Source organism: Mus musculus, chromosome 1 (genome assembly GCF_000001635.26).
Source record: "Mus musculus strain C57BL/6J chromosome 1, GRCm38.p6 C57BL/6J".
Lineage (NCBI taxonomy): Eukaryota > Metazoa > Chordata > Mammalia > Rodentia > Muridae > Mus > Mus musculus.
In genome coordinates, this window is record NC_000067.6 from 120,130,991 (window position 1) to 120,157,967 (window position 26,977).

Sequence of the window (26,977 nt, forward strand, 5' to 3'; positions counted from 1 at the left end):
TTCTCAGCTGACTATAGGCTCTGTCAGGTTGACAAGAGAAGCTAACTAGGACAAGCAGCACTGAAGCCTTCCAAGGCCTTTGAAGGAAAATCTGCTAGTGTCTATCTTCCAGCTTCTAGTGTACCTTGGCATTTGGTTAATAGATGAACTGTTTAATTCTGTCTTTATGTGGTATTTATTCTCAAGTGACTTTTTACTTGAGGGCACCAGTCTTGTTGGATTAGGGTTCAGTTGTGTGTCACTAGAGGCCAAGTCTGGTGTCTGTTGACTGGTGAGTCCTGGTTTTCTGACCCATATATGCTTTGGACAGTGTCCTTATATGACAAAGAAGACAAGGCAGCTCTTTGAGGCCTCTGTCACTCTTTCCCTAGGTGTATGTGTGTGTGTGTGTGTGTGTGTGTGTGTGTGTAGAGACCTGAGGTAAACATTGGATGTCTTCCTTGATACTCTCTCCTCCTAACTTTCTGAGGTAGGATCTCTCAGTTGAACCCAATTGGCCTAATCTGGTGAGTCATGTTGTTCTAGGGAGCCCTTATTTCTACCTTCCAAGTGTGAAATTACAGGTGGCCATCATGCCTGCCACTCACTCATGTGGGTTATGGGGACCTACACTCCAGTTCTCATGCCTAGATGGCAGATGCTTCACCCACTAAGCCATCTTCCCAGCCTCTGGAACCTCATTTACAAGGTTCTAATCTTGTTCATGAGGGTTTTCTCCCACAACCCAGTCACCTCCTTGAGGTCTTACCTCACAATACTGTCACATTGGTGGTTAGGTTTCAAAATGCACATTAAGAGGCATTCTTCCCCCTGAGTCGATGGATAGTAGCTGTCTCAGTGCTCCTGTGCCTATAATTCCAGTATTTAAGAAGCCGGACTTCTCGTTCAAGACTAGTTGGGCCTACATAGTGAGCCACCATCTCAAAACAAAACAGAAAAACAGAGCAACAACAAATCCAGCAGTGTGCCGGGTTTCCTTTGGGGTGGTGAGAAGCTGAAGAACAGGTTGTGTCTCTGTGGTGGTCAAAGGTACTGTACGTAAGGCTACCTACCTAGTCCTCAGGAACTTACATTGCTATGCATGGTGTTAAGTTCTTTATCACTGTGATGGAATACCTGACAGAAGCAACTTCAGGGAGGAAGGGTTTAATCTGGCTCACAGTTCAAGGGTGCAGCCCATCATGGTAGGGAAGGTGCGGCAGCAGGAGCGTGAGGCAGCTGCTCACACGGCATCCGCAGTCAGGCAGCAGAGAGATGGATGCTGGGGCTCAGCTTGCTTTTTCCGTTTTACTCGGTCCAGGACCCTAGTCCATGGAATGGTGCTGCCCACATCCAGGCTGGATCTTCCTGCTTTTATTCACCCAGTCTAGAAACTCTGACAAAGACTACCCATCTGTTTGTCTCCTAGGTGATTCTAGGTCCTATCTAGTTGGCAGTCAATATTAACCATCCCCAGAGTGGTGAAGTGACCCCCAAATTTTGCTGACAGAGATGAGATCCCAGCACAGTCAGAGATGGCAAAATTACTGCTGTGACTCAACAGCTTGCTGTTTTATGCAATAGGCTTTTGGGACATCCAGAGCTGGGTCATTTGCCTTAAATCCTGGCCACCCACTGATGACAGATGGCAGGGAGTTTGTCTTGCTAGCATTTCTCTCTACATGTAGCTCCTCCTCTGCCACTGTGGCTTGGGTAGTACCAGGATCCGTGGATGCCCTTCCTATGGTACATACATGTAGGTGTGGAAGTCAACTGTGTTGAATTGGCTAATGACTCTATACTCTAGGCATGCCAGTTTCCTTCCCTTGTGTTGTTTGAATTTTTACGATTTTATTTTAAAAATTGTGTGTGTGTGTGTGTGTGTGTGTGTGAGAGAGAGAGAGAGAGAGAGAGAGAGGGAGGGGGAGAGAGAGAGAGAAAGAGAGAGAGAGAGAGAGAGAGAGATTGTTTGTATACTTAAGGCCAAAAAGGGAAAATATTTCCCTGAAGCTATGGTTACAAGTAATTGGGAGCTGCTCAGTTGGGTGCTGGGAACTGAACTGTGGTCCTCTGAAGAAGTAAGCACTCTTAACCACTGAGCCATCTCACTAGACACCAGAGCATCTCTTGAAAGCCCATATGTTGGAGCAGTGGCTCTCAAGCTTCCTAATGCTGTGACCCTTTAATACAGTTCCTTGTGTTGTGGTGACCCCATTCGTCGTTTCATTGCTATGTCATACCTGGGATTTTGATCCTGTTATGAATGGCAATGTAAGTGCCAGTGCTTTCTGATGGTCTTAGGTGACCCCTGTGAATCACCCTTTATTCAACCATAAGTAGTAGGGCCACCGATGGTTAACTGACTGAGAACTTTTGGTCTGTGAGCCACAGTAAACCTTTCATTTTCATTGTCTTAGTGTTCTACTGCTGAAGCGACACCATGACAACTGAGATTCTTACAAAGGAAACCATTTAACTGGGGCTTGCTTATAGTTTCGGAGTTTTCCTCCATCACCCTTATGGCAGGGAGCGTGGTGGCATGCAGGCAGACATGGTAGCTGAGAGTTCTATATCTGGATCCATGGGCATCAGGAAGAGTCACCGAACCTGGCTTGAGCTTTGGAAACCCCAAAGCCCATCCCCAGTGACACACTTCCATCATTGTGGGGAAGTTGAGGTGGTAGAAACTTGAAGCAGCTGTGTACATGGTCAAGAACAAAGAGCAGTGAAATAACCTACACATGCTAAGTGTTCAGTTAAGTATCTTCCACTCTTAGGATTCCATGCCTAGGGAATGGTGTCACCCAATGGTGTCACAGTGGAAAGGTCTTCAGTTAACATAATCAAGATAATCCCTCACAGACATTCCCACAGACCAACTCGATGTAGATAGCCCTTCATTGAGACTGTCGTCCAGGTGATTCTAGATTATGAGGAGTTGATAATTAGAACTAGTCATACAGCCAGCTCATCAGCTCTATACACCCCACTGACAGAGTCACATGTACCCTAGCGTGTTCTCAAACTCACTGTATATTGAATTTCTGATTACCGCGCTTCCACCTCCTGAATTCTGGGATTGCAGGTGTCACTACCATGCCTGCTTTGATCAAACCCATATGCATGCTATGAAAGTACTCTACCAACCCACCAACATCTGCTGCCTTATGATCTAAAACTTGATGTTGATGGAAGACATGAGATGCTTGGGTTGTTCATGGCACAGCCAAGAGCACTTATCATTTATATTAATTTCTCTTGCCGTAAATTTCCATGGGTCAGGGCTCTGTGGCTCAGAGGTTGATACACATCAATGTCTTTGTGTCACAGCTGCAGAACCCCAATTTTAGGTAATCTGAACCTTTAGAGTAGGACCACAAGCTTCTTTCCCCCTGAGGGAGATCCTGTCTTCATTTTACCAGACAGTAGCCAGGCCTGCCTGCTGTGCTGGTAGGAGATCCCATGTCTGTCTTGCTGATCTGCTAGAAGCCATGTATCCTAGAAAGCTAGCTGAAAACAACAGCAGCTATGTGCATAGAAACTGTAAAAGGCCCAACACAGAAGGATGGAGCTTCTCCCTGATGGACAGTGCAGGGGCTAGAGTGGTGGCTCAGTGGGTATAGTGCTTACTTTACAAGCAGGAGGACCCGAGTTCAGATCCCCAGAACCTACATAAAGAGCTGGATACACTCTGGGCCTGGTGCCATATGCCTTTAATCTCAGCACAGCAGTGGCAGAAATAGAGACAAATAGCTCTCTGTGAGCTTGAGGCAGCTTGAGCTATACAATGAGTCCCAGGCTAGTTAGTGAGGCCAAAATAGCCAGACACAGTGGCCCCTGTCTCTAACCCTGGCACCAAGGAGTTCACTTGCCAGCCCAGCCAAGCCAAGTCAGGGAGAGACCCTGTCTCATAAAATAAGGTACAGAGTGATTGAGGAAGACAACCTAATAGCCCTTATGGCAATCAGACAGACAGACATGAAAGACAGAGAGACAGAGACATGCATGATGCATGGACAGTCTTCCTCTTGAATCTGGAGCACTCACAGCCTTGGGTCCCTTCTCAAGTGTCACGCGCCCTCAGCATAGGAAACAGGTGATGGTTTTGCACATTTGCCCAAGAGGAAAGACAGAGGCTGAGGTAGGTCGGTGGAGCTACGGCGTCGATGCCAGCAGGTCAGAGACTGAAAGAGAGAATGGGATCTTGTGCTTATTTACTTACGTGGCATCGACAGTGACCCATCCTCAGCTGCTAAGGTCACCGTGAGAAGCTGCCAGAGCATGGGTGAGCACCTGTGGAGTTATTAGATTAGCTCACACTTATTCTGAACCGACCATGTTACTTAAATACCCACAGGTGGAAGGTTTTATTATTTTTAACTTATCTTAAAAGGATCCAAACTTTAAAAAGCATTCTTTTAATTTAGATTTGTTTTAGTTTTCTGTGTGTGTCTGTATGTGGATTTGTGCACGTGAGTGACAATGTTCATGGAACCCAGGAGAGGGCCCTCGATTCCTTGAAGCTAGAGTTGGAAGCTGTCCAGCGTGAGTATTGGGATCTGAACTCAGTTCTCTGCAAGAGCAACATGCTCTTAACTGATGTACCATCTGTGGTGGTTAGAAGAAGAATGATCTGGTATTTTGATTTGCAGCATGTAAGCAACTAAAGAAAAAGGGCGGGAAGTTTGCAGATGTTCATTTGATTGTCATATGGTCCCAGTTTTATATTATTAATTATTATCGTTGGGTCTTTGGATTCTATACATTTATTATATATATTATATACATACATATATAATATACATACGTACTGTGTGTATGTATGTGGGAGGGTATACATCCCATAGCTTGTGTGGAAAGCACAATTTGGAGGAGTCAGCTCTCTGCTTCTCCTGAGTGGGTGCAGGGATTGAACCGAAGGCCTCATGCTTCTGTGGCTGTCACTTCACCAACACCCTAGTCTGTTTCATCCTTACACCTGGCCGTTCTGCTAGTTTCCTTACTTGCAGTTACTTTCTTGTTGTTGTGACCAAAATACCTAAGAGACAAGTTCAAGGGGAAAGGTTTACCAGAGCTCATAGCTTCAGAGGGCTCAGTTCATACATACAGGGAGGGTACAGCAGAGGGCTCAGTCCATCCTCACAGGGAGGGTACAGCAGAGGGCTCAGTCCATCCTGATGGGGAGGGTGTGACTGATTGGCTTGTGTCATATGGGACATGGAGTGGAGAAGAGGGGATATATAAAAAGGCCAAAACAAACCTCAGAGGAAAATCCCCCAGTGATCTGTTTCTTCCAGTCAGGCCCTGTCTACCACCTTTCACTGCCTCCCGAGGTGCTGTCGTCTTGTGAGTTGATCTAATCCTTTCCTTAGGTCAGAGTCCTTGTGACGTAATGGTCCTTGTGATGCACACGCCTGGTGGACATCCTCAGACATGTGCTGCTGTTCTCCTGGGTGTTTCTGAATCAACCTAGTAACTGAAATGAGCCATCTGGCAGTGAGATGACTCAGCCTGTTATGCACTTGCTGGGCAGGCCTGACTACCTGAGCTCCGCCCCTGAAGCCCATCCCACAAGTTGTCTTCTGACCTCTGACCTGTCATGTGGCATGCCTTCCCCATAATACATACATGTGCGAATTAATAATGAATAAATAAAACAAGAAGCCATTGCAGTATTGCACCTACAAAGCAAATTTATTTTTAAAGAAAACAGGGCCAGGGAGGTGGCCAGCTGCCAAGCCTGGTGACTCAAGTTCAATCCCTGACTCACAGTATAAGAGAGAACAGACTCTTGCAGGCTGTTCTCAGACCTCCACATACCCCCACCCACCCACCAAATAAATAAAACTTAAAAGCTTACAACAGTAAACTTTTACACTTATAATACAAATCTCTAAATATAGAGGAAACTAAGCATGTTAGGTGGTATGGATGTGATTAGTTTTTTGGTTTGTTTGTGGTTAAACCATACTTTTTGGAAAGCTGCACTTTGTCTATACAGTTAATACCTTTAAAGCAAATGCCAGCTATGGAAGTTCTGAGTTTTGTAAAACTCGAATTGATGGAGTAAATATAACTCTAAAATGGATCAGATTTTGAAAATAATTCCACTCAGGTGCCTGGTCAATTTCCAGCTATGCACAAAATCAGGAATGAAAGACAAATGGAATAGAATAGAGGACCCAGAAATAAACCCACGTAGCCATAGCCACTTAACTTTGACAGAAGTGTCAAAAACATGCATTGGTTAAAGACAGCCTCTTCAGCTCAGTGTGCTGGGGAAGCTGGATTTCCGAAGGCGAGACAATGAAACCAGACACAGCTCCCACCTTGCACAGACCCCAGTGGAAGACCTGAAACTTGGAGAGTGTTGGGAGGAAAACACTTAGAGATACAATCAGAGGCTCAGGAGCTGGTCGGTGAAGAGCGGAGAACCTGAGTTCAGTTCCCAGCACCCATGTCTGGCAGCTCATGGAGCTTCTAACTCCAGTTCCAGGGGATCCGGTGCCTCTGGCCTGCACTTAAAAAAATACAGGTGTGGGTATCTGAGAAGGGTTCCAGGAACAGGAAATAGTCCTAAAAATTGATGGGTGGGATTAGATAAACTTAAAAGCACAGCAGAGGAAATGGCTAAGGATACAGAATTAGAAAAAACATCTTTATCAACGTCAGACAGGGGATATACAATAACTGGGAAAGTACCAGAAAAAGCAGACCATCCCGCTGATAAGTATCCTAAAGAACTGGAAATACTGTTCAAAAGAATAGGCAGGCGTGGCCAATACTATATTTTTTAAAAAGCCAATATCTTTAGTCATCAGGGAGATGTAGATCAAAGCAGAGTTGAGATTCTGTCTTCCAGGCATTCAAGATGGCTCAGCAAGTCAAGGTGCTTGCCACCAAGCCTGAAGACATGAGTTCAATCCCTGGGACTCACGTGGTAGAAAGAAATCGTAGATTCCATCTCACCTTAGTCAGGGTTGCACTCATTGAGGAGATAACTGGCAGTCAGTGCTGGTGAGGTTATGGGGGAAGACAACCAGTATTTAGTGGGAACATATAAACAGTGTGGAGGTTGTTCAGCTAAAACCAGGAATCATCCAGCTATACTAGCCTTGAACATGAACACGAACGACTCTGGCTCAGTGGCTCTCAGCCTTCCTAATGCTGTGACCCTTTAATATAGTTCCTCGTGTTGTGGTGAACCCCAACCATAAGATTATTTTCATTGCTACTTCATAACTGTAATTTTTGTTACTGTTATGAATCATAATGTAAATATCTGTGTTTTCTGATGGTCTTAAGTGACCCCCCCCCTGCAAAGGGTTGTTTGACCCCAGAAAAGGGTTGTGACCCACAGGTTGTGAATCGCTGCTCTAAATCAACATACCACAGAGATGCTGCCCACCCATGTTTCTTGCTGTTATTCACAGAAAGAGCAGCAGCCTAGATATCTGTCGGTAGATGAATTAATTGGTAATGAATACACAGTGGAATCTTATTTAACTGTGAAGAAAACAAAATTATGACATTTGCAGGCAATGGATGGAACTGGAGATGATTATGTTACGATATGTCAGAATCACAAATTCAAATACTTTGTGTTTTTCCCTTATACACTGACTCTAAAGTGTGCGTGTGTGAGTGTGTGTGCGTGTGAGGGGCATAGAAAGGGGGCCAAGCAAGGGGAGGAAGAGATCTAAAGGGAGGGGAAAGAGGAAAAGCAGGAAGAGAATGCTTGGGACATGGAAGCTGAGGGGGAGCTGCTAGATAGGAGGGAGGGCGCAGTGGGGGGGGGGTGCGGGGGAGGGGGAGGGCACGGGAGCAGGCAGGTGCATAAAAGCAGTACATGACATGAAGTATGGAGTATGAAGTGTGTCATTAGGAAATCTGTTACTTTGTATGCTGCCTTAAAAAGGGAGAGTAAAGGAAGGTGCTTAAAGAAGACAGTTGTCGGACACCTGTCTGTGGCACAGAGGGAGGTCAGTCTTGCTGGTAGCTGTAAAGTCTCCTGTCGCTACTGGTTTTGTTTGAATGCTTTTCCTACACTTAAAACTTGTGATAATTTTTTTCTCCCTTTGAAAGGATTGTGTAGGATAATGGGCTCCCTGGGGACATTCATGCTTTTATCCCCCTCCTCTCCTCACCCACCTGCTGGTCTCCCTTTTCTTCCTCACCTCCCTGAATAGACTCCCTTCCCCTCAGCTCCTTATTCTTCTCCCACGTAGATTCTGCGTGAGAGAAACAGAATGTTTGTCTTTCCAAGCCCGCCTTTATCTTGCTTGACACAGTATTTTCCATTGGCTCCATATTCCTACAAAAGATATACTGTTACTCTTTTGTGGCTAAATCACATACACACACACCACAGGCATATAGAACCCCACCACCACATCAGACTCACACACAAACACACACACACACACACACACACACACACACACACACACACTCCATGGCTGATTCTGTAATTCACTGATGTGAATGGTGCTTCAGTAAGCTGTGTGTGTGAGTGTCTGGATTGTAGGTGACTGTGGTTTTCTCGAGTTGTTGCCCAGCACGGGGATAGCTGGCTCATGTGACAGTGCTAAGGTGTTTGGGGTTTGTTTTGGGAATTTTCCATTCTGATTAACATGGCTGGACTGCAATGTCTTTACATCCTCACCAACATGTGCGTGTTTGTATGTGTATATGTGGTGTGTGTGTGTGTGTGTGTGTGTGTGTGTGTGTGTGATGACAGCCACTCTGACAGAGATGAAGATGTTCTCTCAGTGGAGTTTGGTTTGATTTGTGTTTAGTTCATTTGCCCGTTCATTTATTGATTGGATTTTTTGTTCTTCTGGTGTTTAATATTTTGGGTCTTTATATATTCTGGACACTGATCTTCTGTCAGACGAGTAGCTAGCCAAGATTGTCTTCCATTCTGTATTTCTGATTCTATCATCTTAGAGGCTGGAAATATACTCGCATCAGACATTGGAAGGTGATGCTAGCCATGGTGTTATGTCCCAGGGAAGCTGAGGCAGAAGGATCACTGGAGCCCAGATTCACGATCAGCCCCAGCAGTATAGCAAGACCCTGTCTCAGAAGGCAAGCAGAACAGTTTGCAGAGGGTTGGTGTGCAGCCGGTGGTCAGGTGGTCAGTCCCGGGCTGATTCCGGTGCTCACTCGTCGTCGTTACTGGCGACCCAAGCAGAGAGCCATGCCTAAAGTGCTTCCTCCGCTCACGTTTGGCTCTTACAGAGCAAGGTAAAGCATAAGTCATGCAGTGCTCACAAGCGCAGCTCAGGTCTGACAGGGTGACCCTTTGTCTTCTCAGTTCAGATCCTCAGCTGAACAGGCACCCAGTTTATAATCTATTTAATGTGTGTCTGCACGTGCGTGTGTGCTTTGCATGTTTGGAGGTCAAAGGGCAACCTTGAATGTCACTCCTCTGGTTCCATCCCTTTCCTGCACCCCCCTTTTTTCTTGGCCAAAGTCTCTTAATAACCTGGAACTTTGCCAAGTAGGCTAGGCTAGTTCTCCTTTAAGCTTCTAGGATCCGCCTATCTCTGCCTACCATCTTGTCACTGGGACTATAGGCATGTACTGGTATACTGGGCGGCAAACCAACCTACCTACCTTCCTTCCTTCCTTCCTCCCTCCCTCCCTCCTTCCCTCCCTCCCTCCCTCCTTCCCTCCCTCCCTCCCTCCCTCCCTCCCTCCCTCCCTCCCTCCTTCCCTCCCTCCCTCCCTTTTCACTCTTTTAAAGAATTACTTCTAAAGTGACTCATTAACTTTTAAAATCACATCGATTAGTGAATTAGTGCATGTGCCATAGCACATTGTGAGGGACCAAGGACACCTGAGGGGATTGGTTCTCTTCTTTCACTGTGGCTCTCAAGAGTCAGACTCAGGGCAGTAGGTTTGGCAGCATCCCCAGCCACAACTGTTTTTGTTTTTCTAATTTAAAAATTATATGTGTGTGTATGTGTGTGTGTGTGTATGTATCCCGTCCCGCAGGATTCAGTTATTTGTGGCTGCGAGGGGAACCGCAAACCTGGAAGGAAATGGGATTGGAAGAGAAGAAGCTGGAGACCAAGTAGATTGTACCTATCAAGGTCTCCGTTTATATGCTGAGGTGCCTTATTTTAAAGCATACATCGTGGGGAATATGGAGGGGTCGAGGGGGAATTTTACAAAGAACAAAGAAGCGGGAATCTGCTGACATGAGGGCCGAAGTCAGGCGGGCACTCTGCATCTTATCTCCAGTACATAGATCCTCCTCAACAGCCTTGGGGTGTCAGGCCGGGCTCAGGTGTAACTTATGTCCTTGGAAGTCATGAGAGTCAGGAAGAGATAGGGAAGAGGGGACTATAATTCAGCTATTACAGCCTCAGGTGCCAGGAAGGGAACAGGGAGGAGGGAGTGATAACCAGCTCCTAGCACGAGGCCATTTGGCCTATCAGGGTGGGAGACAGTGAAAAGCTCGCTTTCTCACGGTATGGTCTCTGACATGTATGTGCTTGCGTGTGTATGTGTGTGTATATATATGTGTGTGTGTATATGTGAGTATGTATGTGTGTGTGTGTATATGTGTGTTTGTGTGTGCATGTGCTTGTATGTATGTGTATGTATGTGTGTGTATGTATATATGTGTGTATGTGTGTGAATGTGTGTATATGTTAGAGTACATGATGGAGGTCAGAACATAATTTGCAAGAGTTGGCTTTTCCTTCTGTGTGGGATCATAGAATAAAACTAACATCATACTCAGTGGTAAGGGCTTTAAAAACCATGTTTATTGATTCTTTATGAGTTTCACATCCTGCTCTCCAATCCCACTCATCTCCCTGTCCCTTCATATCTGCCCTTTGCCCTTGCAAGTCCCCCCCCACAAAGAAAATAAAATAAGATAGAATTTTTTAAAAATCTCGTCATTGGAAGCTGTGTATGTCACAGTGCGTCCCACAGGACACCCTTTGTCCACAGAGCTTTACTTGCAAATGATCACTGGGATGAGCCCCTGTGCTGTCTTTTCATGTAGATTCTCATGCTTATTAAGAGGCAAGCACTTTACCAAGGGAACCATCTCCCCATTCCCATCTTTTACTTTTTTTTTTTTTTAATTTTTAAAAAGTTAGTATTATGGGTGTGAGGGGCATGAAAGCGTCACAGCGTGCACGTGACAGAGAACAACTTTGTGGAATCCATTTCATCTGCACTTAGGTTCCAGGATTGATCTTGGGTCATCAGACGTTCACAGCAAGTGCCTTTAACCAGCAGAGCCAATCCCCTGGCCCCATCTTTTGTTATATGTAATAACCCCAGGCATAGCTCTGGATCACTGAGTGTTCCTAAGTATGAGAAGGCCCTGTACATCTTACAGAGCTAACTTGTGTGGTGTGGTAGGCAGCTTTTTCTATACACAGTGTTGTCATCTGTGAATTCAATTTTACAAACATACATGACAGAACATGACAGTTTATGTCTTGATTAACTGACAAAACTGCCAGGACCAGAGGCTTCTGGTAACCTGACTCCGTGCTTGTCTTAGCAGTGGTTCGTGATGGTAATTTTGACAGCCAACTTCGTAGACACAGACTACCATGAATAGCCAGAATCAACTGCAGTTACATGCTTTTCCTAAGCTGATAGAGATCGGTCTGAAGCCCACAACCCAGTGTTATGTGAACATGTGTTTTCCATGTCCATGAGGACATCAGGCTGTGCCTTTTGTCTCGCCTCAGGAGCCAGCCTTGCTGGGTTTCTAGCTGTCTGGCTGGGAACTCTGCCAAGCTGAGAGGTGCCAGCTTGGGACGCTTCACGGGCCTGAAGTGTTGTGGCAACCTGCACCCATGCTCCTTGGCTCCTGAATGTCTCTCAGTCTGGCAACTGGAGGCTGTAAGCCTGCTTGCTGACTCCAAGCCCCTAAACATGCTTGTGCCTGGGCCAGTGTGGCTCTCGGTTCCTAGGGAGGACCTTTGAGGGGTTGTTGAGTATCTCGGCTGCATTGATGTGGCTACCAGGGAACCAGGTGCTCCAGCAGGCACCAGCCGGAACAGGTTTTATAGATGCCCAAGTTTAAAGACCTTCCTAAGCCTCGGGCACTCTCGCTTTTCAAAGCCCTACCCAATGGTGTCTATGTTAGGGTGTGAACAGTCTACTTTCAGCAGAACTGCATGTAATACAGAGATATTGAGTTGCTGTTTTTTGGTTGGGAAACAGTAAGGTTTTCTTTATATCTCCTTCCATCTTCCCTTCCCTCCTGTCCTCTCTCCTCTCCATCCTCTCTTCCCTTTTTCTCTTCCTTTCATATGTCCCCCTTGTCTTCCTTTCCTCCCTCTCCCCCATCCTCTTCCTTCTTTCCTCCCTCCCTGTGTGTCCTTCCTTCCTTGACTCCCCCTTGCTTCTTTATTCCTTCCCTCTTTCCCTCCTATCCGTCCTCCCTCTCTGATGGCTTTGGGATGCTGGGGATCCAGCCTTATGCCTGCCAGGCAGGCTGTGTACCACTCTCAGCTTGCGTACCTCTCCTGTGGCCCTATGGCCATGTTGCAGGACTGCTTTGCCGGTGTGTCCTGGGGAGTGCAGGACATTCTCAGCCCTGCCTGCCTGCCAGCAAATGTTCCTGATGCCCCCAACATACCTCACGTGGCCCAAGTCGATGGCCCTAGAAGAAAGAAAGCATGTAGGGTGCTTTCTTGTATGAACCCTCCAACCTGAGAGATAGGGCCGGGCTCAGGCTGAGGGAGGAGGCACTGACATTGGAGCTATCCTGCAGAAGGGAGGCTCTGACCTGCTTCTTGAGTGGTCCTGTGGTTGGAGGGTAAAGAGACATACAGTAGAAGGGTGTGGCACAAACTTGGTGACAGTGTGGGAAGCGTGAGCTGTCATTGTGACTGTAAGGATGCATGAAGTCTGTTGCTATGGTGAAGACGTCCAGGCTGGCACGAGTGGGCTTTCAGTACCACGCAGACAGGGTCAGACACCTACTAGTCATGTGACCTGATTCTTGAGCCCCAACTACTGAATGCTATGGATTTTAATATAAGCACTTGAGCCCCCCCCCCCCCCCCGCCTTCTGAATTTGTGCTCTGCTATTGAGTTCAATCTCCATACAAGGTGCCTACCTTTGGAAGGTCCCACAGCCCTTCCCTACGCTGTTCTGGGGTCAAGTTTCTGCAGCCTCAAGGGACACACCCATGTCTGAACCAAACTAGTCTAGATACATGACTGTCCCTCTTAATATACTTTTTCTTTGTGTGTATGATGTCTGTCTGCATGTGTGTGCTCATGTGTATGGGTGCAGTGGCATACCTGGTTGCCATTGTGTGCATGTGGAGGTCAGAGGACAACCTCTAGGCGCAATCTCCCTAGACCACCTTCTTTATTTCTGGGGAGCTTGCTGAGGAAACCAGGTGACTCTTCCAGTAGACTTTCTTAGCATCTGATCCACTGGAAGATCTGGACTTGATGCAGTCGTCATGGTTTGCAGGTGCAGTTAGGTGCAGTCAGCTGGTGGCTGCATTGGTGTCACTGTTCTAAGGTCTCTGCCAGTCTCGTACGTCATGGCTTTAGTGCTCTAACTCAGTGCGTTCCCCTCCACTCATAATTCCATCAGACTTGTCGCAGTGACACATTTAGAAACATTTTTATTTTGAAATAGTTGTAGTTTTAGACAAGATCATAAGAAATGATGCAGAGAAGAGTATTTGTCTCTCTCACCCAGTAGAACCCTGGTGGTACCTGGCCTGAGCATCGTCTGTCTTCATGGCTAGACAGCTGCTGTAGGCACAATCCATGGTTTCAGTTTTCCGTTCAGATTTCACGAATTTTACATGCATTTGTGTGTGTGTCCCCGTGTACATGTCTATGTGTGCATGCATTTATTTTATGCAGTTTTATCACATGTATAGATAAGTATAAATAATATTGCAGTCAAGAATTAGAGCACGTGCTGGATTGTCAATGGGTAAAGGTACAGTGGGAGTTACAGTGGACACATCTGCAATATAAATAACAACTCAGAGACCTTTTTATTATTTTATAGCTTAGGCCTTTAGCTAGGGTAGGCCCCTAGCTAGTTTAAACTTGACTAACTTTGCCCCATCACGTGGCTAGTTCTACCTCTCTGCTCCACTCTAGTCAGTCCGTTCACCTCTGTGTCACCTGTCTGAGTCTCCTCTTCTCATTTCTTTTCTCAGTGTCTCTCTCATTACAGCCAATCAGACCCAATTCTAGGCTGCCTTAGGCAGATGAAGAAGAATGAATACTTACAAAAGAGAAAGCCCGCTAATGGGCCACAGACATAGCAATACCAGAAGCCTGCTGCCATTTACCTCCTCTGGTGCAGAAGCAACAATTGAATATACAGAGACATACCACAATGTCCCCCAACATAAAGTACTTGCTACAAACCCTGAGTCTGAGCTACATGGAAGAAAGCGTTGTCCTCCGACTTCCACATGGGGCTGGCACAGTGTACCCCAGTGTACATACACAATAAACAGATACATGTAATGACGGTAAAAACATGGGCTGGAGAGATGGCTCGGTCCGCAAAGCACTTGCCTTGTAAACACAAGGACCTGAGTTTGGATCCCCAAGGGCCCAGGTTAAACAGCTGGGAGTGGTGCTGTATTCAGAGACAGGTGGATTGCGGGAAGCTCATTGCCAGCTAATGTGGCCTATTTGGTAAGATTCCAGGCCAGTGAGAATCAGTGTCCCAAACAAAAAGTAGAAGAAACCTGTCTTTGTCAATGTCCAATTGCTGTGAAAAAATGCTGTGACCATGCATGGCAACTCTATAAATGAAAGCATTTAATTGGGGCTTGCTTACAGTTTCAGAGGGTTAGCGTGGCAGGAGCCAATGAGGGCATGTGGGCCAACATGGTGCTGGAGGAGGAGCTTGAGAGCTCTACATCTGGATCTGCAGGCATCAGGAAGAGAGAGACTGACCCTGGCTTGAGCATTTGAAACCTCAAAGCCTACCCCCAGAGACAGTTTCTCTAACAAGGTCACATCCATCCCAACAAAAGCACACCTCATAATAGTGTCAGTCCCTGGTGACCACGCGTTCAAATCTATGAGCCTGTGGGGACTTTCCTATTCAAATTACCACAGTACCCGAGAAACAGCATGTGAGATTGTTCTCTGACCTCTACCCATACATACAACATACACGCACCAGTGCATTCACACATACATGAACACAAACAGGACATTCGAGCCAGTGGGGAGCAGTTCAGTGGAAGATTGTTGTCCTCGGATATACCGGATTCTAAGATATACTGTGCCCCATCATGCAAAAGAGATTTAGAATATTTGATCACAAGATCCCTTATGCCCTTTGCCAGCACCACTCTTTGCTTAGCCTGGTGGCACTATGTGGGGCTGGGAATTCATGGAGCATGTCTGACCCTGGACATCTAGTCTCGAAAGAGTGGTAGGAGGGAGTGGGACCACTCCCCTGCCCCAGGCCTGCGCCCTCCACCTTTGTGCACACCAGAGGAGGTCCTGTAGTCGCAGCCAGGTTAAACTTCCTCTTCCCTTATAAGGTCACATCCAGCAGCCCCTGGAATTCCTCCTCATGCAAATGAGGCATCCAAGGTGCCCCGACCCCAGCCAATAATGGAAACATACCCTCCAACCCCCCTGCTCACCATCCCAAAGGTTTAAATAGCCTTGGTTTCCCCAGTTAAATGAGCTGTCTCACTGAAGCTGCCTCTCTTGTGCTCTCTTGCCGCCTGAGGTCTCCATCGCCCGCCCGGTTGTTCCGGTTTCCCTTCCCACCTCTGGATCTGCCAGTTGTGGATCTGCCAGTTGTGGTTGCAGGAATCACACTGTGAAGTGAAGGGGAGTGGGTGAGAATGACAGCACCCATCTCTTTATTTCTGTGGTTTCATTTTAAGAAAGACAAAGGGAATGATACAGATGTAACCTGTTGTGATTGGCACCTTCCTTCCTTCCCTCCCTCCCTCTCTTCCTCCTTCTTCTCCATCTAAGTCCTTTGGTATCTATGCAAATGTGGTTCCCAGGAACAGCTTATTTCTAGCTGGGTGTGATGGTGCTTGCTTGCTATCTTACTTACCACTTTGGAGGCTGAGACCAGCCTCATCTACATAGTGTGCACAGTGTCTAAAAATCAAACACTCACATATGTTAGAGCTGGCTCAGGGGTTACAAGTGCTCACTGCTCTTTCAGAGTACAGGAGTTTAGGTTCTTACAGCTAGTGACTTAAAACCATTGTAACTCTAGCTCCAGTGGATCCAGTGCCCCTTATTGGACTCTTCAGGTACTGCATACACACAAACACTTAAAAAAAATTCTGAGAATTTAAAAAGTATTACTGGGATGGAGAGATAGCACAATGGTTAAGTGTACTGGTTAAGAGGACCTGGCTGGGTTCAGTTCCCAGCATCTGTGTGGCAACACACATCTGCAACAACAGTTCTAGGCAAACCTGACACCCTCATCTGGCCTCTACAGACACCAGGCAGGCAGGTGATACACAGATGCATATAAGCAAACACATACTCATGTAAGATTTAAAAAATTAAAGTATTACTATGAATTATGGATTAAAAATACTTAATGTGATTTTCTTGTTAGGGTTAATTCTTGGAAGATACGTTGCTTTATCAACAGCTGGCCAAATTAAGGGTGTGTGTGTGTGTGTGTGTGTTGTGTGGAACACAGGTGTGTACATGTGTATGGATGCTTGCGCACGTGGAGGTGGAAGTGTCAGCATCAGGCGTCTTCTTAGCCAGTCTCTTCCTGACTTTTGTAAGACAGGGTCTCTCTGTCTGAATCTGGAGCTGACCAGTTAGCTGGGCTGGCCCACCAGCCATCCCGTGGTCTGCCTGGCTTACTTCCCCAGCACTGGGATTTCCGGCGTCACTGCTGCGTGCAGCTCTGTCTGAGCTCAGCTCTCCAGCTAACACGACAAGTTCAGTTCTGACTGACCCTACACCCCAGATTTAAAATGTTTATAGATTTCTCTTCTTACATCCCCCAAAGCTGTGCCATTTTATGTTCTTATCAACAATATATAAAAATATTTGTTCCTCCACATTTTTGCTTGCCATTAGTTAGGCCTTTGAAATTGTTTTGTTCTTTAATTTTACAAATTCAGAGGTACAATTGCCTTTTTTCATGTTTACAGATCTTTAGTTAGAATTGAAGATAAGTTAATTAGAATTAAAAATAATGCACATTATTGCCTTAAAACATGTAGACAAAGCTGGGTGTGGAAATACACACCTATAATCCCAGCACTTAGACAGAGGCAGGATGGCCAGGAATTTAGGGTTATTCTCGGCTGTGTAGTTCATTAGAGTCCAGCCTGCGCTACCTGAGTTTCAACAATTAAGACAACCCCCTGCTAATGACTGTTAACCATATTTGTACTAGGATATTGGTTTTACTTTTTAATTGTTATCCCTACTTTTTCTTAGTGTTCCTGCTTTCTGATTGCTTGGAGACTTTCTTACAATTATAAAAGTATATACCTGTTTTTGTATGACTGTATTTTGAAGGTTTCTTCTTTTGTGTAGTGTGCTTTTGCCCTGCTGCTGCTCAGCTTCCTAGATGCAAATTTATTAAGTAAGCTTTCTTTCCCCATTAACGTTGCTAGCAAACCCAGGTCTATGCACACTAGGATACTACACCATTACTGGGAAAGAACTCTAGTGAATCAATTACAAATTCTTGGCACAAAGGAAAAAGAACTCACTGAGAATGCTAGGGAGGGGACATGGCCTGGCTGGTGGCACTTGCCTAGCATGTCAAAGCCATGGGTTCCATTCCCAGCTCTGCATAAACCAGGCGTGGTGGTGCACATCTGTAAATCCAACTCTTAGGAGGTAGAGGCAGAAGGATCAATAGTTCAAGGCCATCCTCAGCTACACAGTAAGTCCAGTCTAGTCATGTGCTGCTATGAGACATGACAGCATATCTCCATTAAACCAGGAAACAAGGACCAGAATGTCAGCAATGCCAAGAAGATGTAGGCCAGCACTGCAGACAATTCTCCTCTCTGCAGGCCCAAGTATAGGCTCCTTCATCTTAGGCCAGGGGAAAGAAGTGGGGCTTGAGGCAGAAAGTGGGGCATGGGGGATTGGTGATAGAGACTAGCAGATTCCTCTCCTATGGGCTAGAAGGGCGCCAGGTTATGAAAACTAGCAGTGGCAATCTGTTGGTCACAGTGCCTCAGAAATCCTAGACATATCTGTTGCTGTTACCCTGATGTCTCGGCTTTGAGGGACCAAGAACAAGACGATGAGTCTTGTTTCAGATGAGTCAGCCTCTTCTATCCTATAGACAAATGTCCCTCCCATAAGTGATTGACATGTAGACCTGAGCAGAAGCAGTTGAACTCAAAGCTCAGGGTCCTAAAGGGACAAATGCAGAACAAGGGCAGGCATGTCTGGCTCTGCCACCTGGCTTTACTCACGTGTAGAACTCTTACACGGGTCCAAGTCAGGACTTCTGACAAAGGGGGCATCAGATCCCTGAAAAGTAATGTTGTTGACCATCACCATGGTGACAGTCTGACTGGTCCAGCTGTCACTGTATCCTGGGAATCCTTCCCCTCCATCCCCACCTCCAGAGCATCGCATTACAGGTGCACCACCATGCCTGCCTGACTTTTACGTGGGTACTGAGGATTTGAACTCATGTCCTCAGCCTGCATGGCGGGTGCTTTCACTGATCCGCCAGCTGCCACTTTAATACTGCTTTCCTAACAGGCTCTCTTCCTCAAGAGTTGCTCCTTATTAAGCGCCTCTCGATGTTGAAAGTTTTTATTTTGTCGATGTTTGTTGAACTGCTGTTCGGTAGAGTTTAGGACTGTGTTTATCTGAGGAGAATTCTAAAAGGAGTTAATGAGGAATGCTGAAATAACTAATATTGGAATTATCAAAGGATTTATTAGGCTTATTAGCCATGAGACAAGGTTAGCTGAACCCTTTATTTTATGGGGAAAATCTATTTCAGGTTTTATGGAAGCTCTTTTATTATAGCTAATATGTTCATTTTAATTATAAATTATTTGATGCATTCAATAGTAAACTCCCTGGATTTTTAATGCCTAATGTACTGTATCTTTCCCCAAATTTAGTAAAATAGTTGAATGAGCACTCAGTTATTCAGAGAGACTTTCTAAGCCAAGTTTATGTTACTTATTTCTATGTTATGGACTACTTCAGACAAATTGAAAGGCATAAAAATAGCAAACTCTCCATATACTTAATATCTTACCTTAGGACATAGAATGTTGCCAATGTTATTAAAGCCCCGCTGTTGCCAAAGAAATAACTTTTATCTGAATTTTATTTATTTTAATGTATTTATTTTAATGTATTATTGTATGTATGTATGTGCGTGTGTGTGTGTGTGTGTGTGTGTAGAGGAGGCCTGAGGTTGACTCTGGGTGTTTTCCTCAGTTGCTCTCTCCTTCATTATTGAGGCTGAGCCCCCATTTCTGGCTAGTCTTGCCATCTAGATTGCTCTAGGAGTCTCTGGCTCTGACTCCAAGTGTTGGGAAGGCAGGAGGAGGTCACCATATGTGTCCAGCTTTCCTGTGGATGCTGAGGGTCTGGATCCCAAGAGCAGCAGTGTCTTTACCCACTTTCTCCACGTGTCTTCCCACAGGTATCTCTCCACATGGCTGCGGAGGAAGCCACCCTCACAGTTCGCCTCATCCGTTCATTTGAGCATCGGAATTTCAAACCTGTAGTGTATCATGGAGTAAACTTGCATCAAACTGTAAAGGAATTTATAATATTTCTAAAGCAAGGTATGGGAAATTAGAGCTTCTTTGTTTCATTTATGTCTTGGCAATGAAAACATCTGACTATGATGTTAATAATAATCTTTGAAAAGCACAAAGTTAGGCTGGGCTTAGTAGTGTCCACCTAGATTGCCACCACTCAGGACACAGAGCCAGGATGATCACTAGCTTGGGCTATTTAGCAAGTTTTAGGCCAGCCTAGGATGTATAGTCAATTTTATGCCATTCTTGGCACATAGAAATATTTATGCTTCAAAAACAAAACAAAACAAAACAAAGCAAAACCAGCTAAGAAAAACCACCAAAGCCAGAAGCATTTTGTAAGCTGGTGCTAGCAGAGGCTAGGCTGGCCCATGTCCTGAGCTGGCCTTTGTCCTGTCATCAGCTGCCCCAGTTGTTAGTGAGTACTGTGAACACACACACCCAGAGGTTTATTTCCATTGTGTTTAACTTCAAACAAACAAAGGTCCAGGGCAGAAGAGGCGACTGGCAAGTGCTTGCCACACATGCATGAGGGGGACACATGTTTGATGCCCCAGAACCCATGTAATACAGGAATGGAGGTGTGTACCTCTAATCTCTCTGGGGGGCCTGGGGGATGGCTGGAAGGCTGAGGGGGGGATGGAGATGGAGCATCCCTGGGGCTCACTGTCTAGTCTGTCTACTACATCTGACATAGCTTGGGTCCCAGAACCCTATTTAGGGGTAGCAAGAGAAAAGGGTAGACACACAGACTCACAGACTCACAGACTCACAGACACACAGACAATGAAGCTGGGATCAGGTGAGCTTCTCTGACTGTTACCTCAGCCGTCTGGCACTTCAGCATGGTACGGCGGTGCAGGACAGCAGCTCTCTGTAGGCGAGCAGTTCCAGGCTACAAGCTTCTGGGAGGAGGAAAGTATAGTTGCTAGTCTTTGCACATACTGATTAACCATCTATACCCATACTCAGATGCCCAGGCTCTGCCATCCCTCTTGAGCCTGGCCCAAATGGGTAATGGCTTTGCCAGCTTACTGCTGTCTAATCGGTCTTAGAGTCGTTGCCAGGCCTCACTCATGTCAGAATACACACACTCGGGATGTAGTGCTTCTGCTCCTTAACCTGTGTGGCAGAGTTGCTGAGCTCCAGGCTCAGTGGGAGAGCCTGTCTTAAAGGTAAAGTGGCGAGAGATGGAGGAAGGCATCACCACTGACCTCTGGTCTCCGCACACATGTGCGTACATAAACATGTACACACACACATTTACCTGCAGCAAGTCTGTATCTTTGGAGACTGAATGGCAAGGGAGTGACACTCTCTTCTTACTAGCCCTTGGGAGTCTTGGCAGGGCGTGTGGCTGTGGGAGCAGGGAGCTGAAGAAATCAGGAGGGCTCTGATCTCTGTGGTCTCAGAGATGGGACATTCTTTGCATTTTCCATATATATTTAGTGTGTGTGTGTGTATACATGGTGTGTGTGTGTGTGTGTGTGTGTGTGTGTGTGTGTGTATGTGTGTGTAGGGGTGCTTATGTCACAGAGTGCATGTAGAAATAAGAATAACTGGCAGGATCCAGTTCTCCCCCAGGGATCAAACTCAGGTCATCAGGCTGGACAGCAGGCACTTTTACCAGCTGAGCATCTCCCTGGCCCAGGAATGAAAATCTGGTGGTGCTAGTTTATCATCCCGAACGTACGGCCCTCATACTGAGAGGGCCTTATTGCTCTTCATTACTGAAGCATCCCAAGGCATCTGATACAGCATCCTGCATATGCTTTTACTCTTTTAAGTCAAGTAAATCGATATAGAGTACACAGCACAGTTTTTAATATATAGTTCCATGAATTGGAAGCCTAGTGATGTTATATATATGTTTACTGTTTATTTACTTATTTTTTCCATTTTTGTGCGTGCATGCATGCTATGTGTACGTGTGTGCATGTGTGAACTCACTGACATGGCTGATTTTGTTAGCCAACTGCCTCTAGGGACCCCCCGTCTCTGCCTTCTGAGGATGGAATTATAAGCAGCCTCTGTGCCCACTCACTGGATTCTTGGGATCGTACTCTGGTACTCATACTTACGTGGCAAGGGTTTTAACCACGAAGTCATCTTCAACTGTGTGTGTGTGTGTGTGTGCATTTGTGTATGTGCTCTAGTTTGTGTTTGTGTGTGTATGTGCACGTGCATGTGCAAGCTGAGTGTGTCATAGTGACGAAGATCACCAAGGTTACTTTTTAGGGACTTGGAAGCCACTTTTGTTTGAAGCTCTCACCTTTCTCTTGGGTCTGTGTAGGTGTCTGTTGGGTGACTCAAACAAGGTGACAGATCTCCACTCATGTTGTCTATGTCCCTTTGCCTCCCTGACTTTGGGTCAGATTGTGTAGACATGTCAGTCACTCATGTGTACTTGGGAGGTAATGGCTTGCAGGAAACTTACCCAATCTTTCTTCTCTCTTCAAAGCCAAATGATGTTAAGGTCAGAGTGGCTAGGGATTTTCCAGGTTTCAAGCGGCTGTATCTAACCTGTGGCCTGCGGGCCACGTGTGCCCCAGGATGGTGGAAAAATGAACCTAACACAAAACATGAAGTTGCTTAAGGAGCTGGATAGCGGCTCAGTGGTTAAGGGTGCTTGCTGCTCTTGTGAGGACCTGGGTTTCTTTTCCCCCACATTGGAACAGAGCGACTACAGTGCCAGGAGATGGAGGCTCTGTTTTGGCCTCTGTGGGTACTGCAGGCACGTTGTGTTTACACAGCCAAGGAGGTGCACACACATACACATAAACAATTTTTAAAAGTTACTAAAATGATTATGATTTTTCTCTACTCTTTTTTTTTAACTTGATTAGGCCTTCTTGAGCATGACATATTCTGTTCTTTAGATGACATATCTGTTCTATAGATGACATATCTGTTGCAATGAAGACCATGATGTTATGGTTACACGTGTACTGACTGCAGATTTCACAACCCGGTCCATTTCATTCCATGGGAAAGGGGCACAGGAGTGTCTGGTCACCCATGCCTTGCTTACCTCAGCCCTTCTTTGCCCTTGCCTGGCTTACATTGGGTTAAGGTGTATTTTTCAGGCCAGGGAGATAGCTTAGCATAGAAAAGCACTTGACAGCAAGCCTGAGGCCTCTGTTTGACCTGAGGAGCCATGTGGTACAGGGAGGGAGCCAACTCCCACAGGCTGTGCTCTGGCCACTGAAAGTGTGCTATGGCACATTCATCTACACTGATACACAATACCTCAATAAAATGCCATCTAAAAAGTTGATGTCTTTTTCTAAGATGTCAGCCTGCTATCATCCTGGTTGTATGGACATCTTGAGTAAATAGTTTTTTGGTTTTTTTTTGTTTTGTTTTGTTTTTTTCAGAACTCAAAGGGGTCTATTTATTGAGAGTAAATAGTTTTTTTTTAAGGAATTATTTTATTTTATGTACAGGAGTACACTGTAGCTGTCTTCAGATGCACCAGAAGAGAGCATCTGATCCCATTACAGATGGTTGTGAGCCACCATGTGGTTGCTGGGAATTGAACTCAGGACCTCTGGAAGAGCAGTCAGTGCTCTTAACCATTGAGCCATCTCTCTAGCCCCAAATAAATAGTTTTTAAAAGATTTATTTATTTTACTGTATGTCTGTATTTTTACCACATGCATGTAGTGATAGTACAGGCCAGAAGAGGGCACCAATTCTCTGGAATTGGGGTGGTGGACAGTTGTGAGCTGCCATTCAGGTCCTGGGAGCTGCAAGGCCATCATGTGTTCTTAACTGCCTAGCCATTTCTCCAGCTGTGAGTAAATTGTTACCTTGCTCCAGTTTCTCCTCCTTAATTCCCAGGGCTCTCTTTTTTAGTGGTAAATAAATGGGCTTGGTTTGGCAACTGGTTTCCTTTGCTTGTTTGGTTATTTAAAACATTTTAAAGACCATGATCATTCATAAAGTAACTTCTGGCTTACACAAAATACAAAATTCTGTTGCCATCTTCTTTGTTTGTTTGTTTGTTTGTTTGTTTGTTTTTAGAGACAGGGTTTCTCTGTGTTGCTCTGGCTGTTCTGGAACTCACTCTGTAGACCAGGCTGGCCTGAGACTCAGAGATCCTCCTGCTTTTGCTTCTCAAGTGCTGGGATTAAAGGTGTGCATCGTCACAGACTGACTATTTCTTGCTGTGTTCTTAATTATTAGGGGTATTTTGATATTTGATACTAAGAGTAACTTTTCCTTCCTTTTAAGGTCTTAAAAACAATCTGTGTAGGTATGATGTGTGTACACACATACGAGCACATGCCACACACACACACACACACACACACACACAGTCATGTATCACAGAGCACATGTGGCGGTCAGAGGACAACCCCATGCCAGTTTCATCTCGTTTGAGACAGGGTGTCTTGTGTTTCCTGCTCTGTAACTGTCCTGTGAGCTCCCAGTTATTTTCTTGTCTCTGCCTCTCACCTGCTTGTAGCTCTGGGATTACAGCCGTGCAGAGCCATGCCAGGCTTCATGTGGGCACTGGGGATTCACACTTACATGGCAAGGGCAAGCAAGTGCTTTACTCACCAAGCCATCTCCCCAGTTCCAGCCTTGTAAGTTCTCAGATGAAAGGGCAGGTGAACAAGAGAAAAACCAGCAGTTTATTGCTAAGTGCATGCCATATATATTGGATACCTAGGGTGTGAAAACTTCTCAGAGAAGCTCCCAGACAAGGAAGGGGTCTTCAGACCCTTACCTAAGGCCTGGAAGCTTTTGAACAAGGGAAGCAGAGGTCTGGTTGCTGAAGCTTTGCAATGTGGCTCACTCTGATGCCCCCTGCAGGTTGATTGGTGGCACAGCAGTCTTCAAGGTTGTTCTGTGGTCTTGTGGGGTAGGGGCAAGAGGCTTTGTTTTAGTCGAACAGGGAGGGTCCAGAGCACTAGAGCTTTTATTTCTAAATAATCTTTGTGCAAGGTAGACATATATTGGGGTGGCATATTCTGGTCACCCCTGGTGCCAGTTATAGAGTGGCCTGCTTTTGTAAAGTCATTACAAAAGTGTATTAGGATTTTGAACTACAAACAGATTTCTACAGAGGTATTTTCAAGTTATCTTAATATTTTATAGCATTTTATTTATTCTCTCTCTCTTTCTCTTTCTCTCTCTCTCTCTCTCTCTCTCTGTGTGTGTGTGTGTGTGTGTGTGTGTGTGAAGTCAGTTCTTCTCTTCTACCACGTGGGTCCTAGAAATTAAGCACTCGTGTCAGGCTCAGTGGCGGGTGCTTTTACCTGCTGCTAAGCCATCTCACCAGCCTGTGTTTTCAAATGTTCACGTTAGAGGGTCATAGTATTTCTTGGTATCAATGCAGCAAGGGCCGTGATATTCTTGGTATGGCAGAATGGGTGCCTCTTAAAGTCCTTAGGAACAAGATGTGAATCAAGTTGCTCTGGTGGCACAGGAAGTTGTGATTTCCCCGACCATACTGTTCTTTGCTTCCCATTTACCACAGAATGATTCATTCACAGTAACCATTGGTCACCGCTGTCCTCTGTAGAACAGTGGTGCCTGTAAGAGCTGCATGCTCAGGCCTGCCTGCTTGGCCTTCCACTACTGCCTGTTTCTATTGGGTATGTGGGGCAAGTGTAGCTATGAAAGTCAACTTTGGGGGTGTTGAGGATGTTACTCAGCTGGTAGAGTGCTGACCCATGTGCCGAGTCCTGGGGTCCATCTTAAACACTGTTTGAGTTGAGCAGGATCGTGCACATCTGTAATGCCAGCACTCAGGAGGTGGTGCACATCTGTAATGCCAGCACTCAGGAGGTGGTGCATATCTGTAATGCCAGCACTCAGGAGGTGGGGCATGGTGCACATCTGTAATGCCAGCACTCAGGAGGTGGTGCACATCTGTAATCCCAGCACTCAGGAGGTCGGGGCAGGAGAATCAGGAGTTCAAGGTCATCCTCAGCTACTTAGGGAGTTTGTGTCACAGAGACTTGGTGTCAAAAACAAACAGACAATTGAAAAACAAGAGAGCTTTAGGGTATGGACTCTTTTGAATTGTGGGCTCTGTGTCCAAAACTGTCATCTGGTTTAAGGTTCTGAAGAACTCTGGCTGGTGGGGCCACATATTTGCAACTTATTTGTATACACTGTGGTACACACATTTGCATGTGTGAGCACAAGCAGGTTGGCATGCACATGAGCACATAAAATTCATAAATGCAATTATCTGGCTCCACCAATTCATACAAAGGGTCATCTAGTTTGATATTGAAGAATTTTGGGATAGTAATAACACGGGCTAGCCTCACCTGTAGGTCAGGGGCTGGGTTAAGAATCTTGGCCAGATTGTCTCCTCTCTCCCTTTTAGCCTCCATTTGAGCAGGATTGGTAGTAACCCCATTATAAAAGTGAAGAAAGGAAGAACAAAGAAATTAAGAATACGGGGCTGGAATTTAGTAGCAACGATGGTTCAGTTGCTAAGGGACTTGGTGTGCAAGCTGACAATCTGAGATCAGCCCCCAGCACTCAGGCGAAGAAGCCGGACATGGTAGTGTACATTTGTAATCTCAGGGTGGAGGAGGCAGAGGATGGAGGATTCCTGGGGCTCTCTGGCCAGCCAGCATAGCCTGCCTCATGGGTTCCAGACTAATGAGGGAGGGACCTGACTCGGAAGGTCAGGCCAATGAGATGGCTCAGCACATGAGTGCTTGCTGTTGAGGTCTACTCCTAGTGGCCCGCTTTCTCTAGCAGCCCCACCTCCTAAAGGTCTTATAGCCAGCTGGGGACCAAGTGTTCACATATATTCAGACCACAACCTGGTGGTCCTGCCTCAGCCTCCTATGCACTTAATCATATATTTTTATTATAGAAATACCATGATACATTTCCTTCTATAAATGACCAGTTTTCTGTAATAGAATCAAGAGTGCAGAAAATATCGTATCGATGAGGTGAGATTTTACATGTTCTTTGATTTGGAAGCATTTGGTATTTTTAAGATATCAAATCCTACTTGTGAGTGCTAGGTCATTCTTTGTGATGAATGGCTTGTCCAGCTTTTGAGTTCTGAGTTACTTCACATCCTATTACTCCTGGTGATGCTGCTTTGTGAGGCAGCCTGAGGGGGCGCTGCAACCTCACTATCCTAAGTTTTTTCCTTTTCCTGTATTTGGTATGTGTGTGCATGTCCAAGATGGTATGTGTTCATGTATGTATATGGGCATGTGGCAGTCAGAGGTCGCCCTTGGATAGCCACCTTGGTC

At 45.8% G+C, this 26,977-nt stretch overlaps 1 protein-coding gene across 7 annotated transcripts in view; it reads left to right on the forward strand.

Moving 5' to 3' along the window:
- Positions 1–26,977, forward strand: part of 3110009E18Rik (RIKEN cDNA 3110009E18 gene) — a 67,109-nt gene that overhangs the window by 9,909 nt on the left and 30,223 nt on the right. For all 7 annotated transcript variants that reach the window (XM_030243151.1, XM_006529893.3, NM_001172074.1 and 4 more), the window contains exon 2: positions 19,613–19,757. In XM_030243151.1, the coding sequence (XP_030099011.1) occupies positions 19,625–19,757 (133 nt within the window). In that variant the 5' untranslated portion in view covers positions 19,613–19,624. The remainder of the gene's footprint in view (positions 1–19,612; positions 19,758–26,977) is intronic.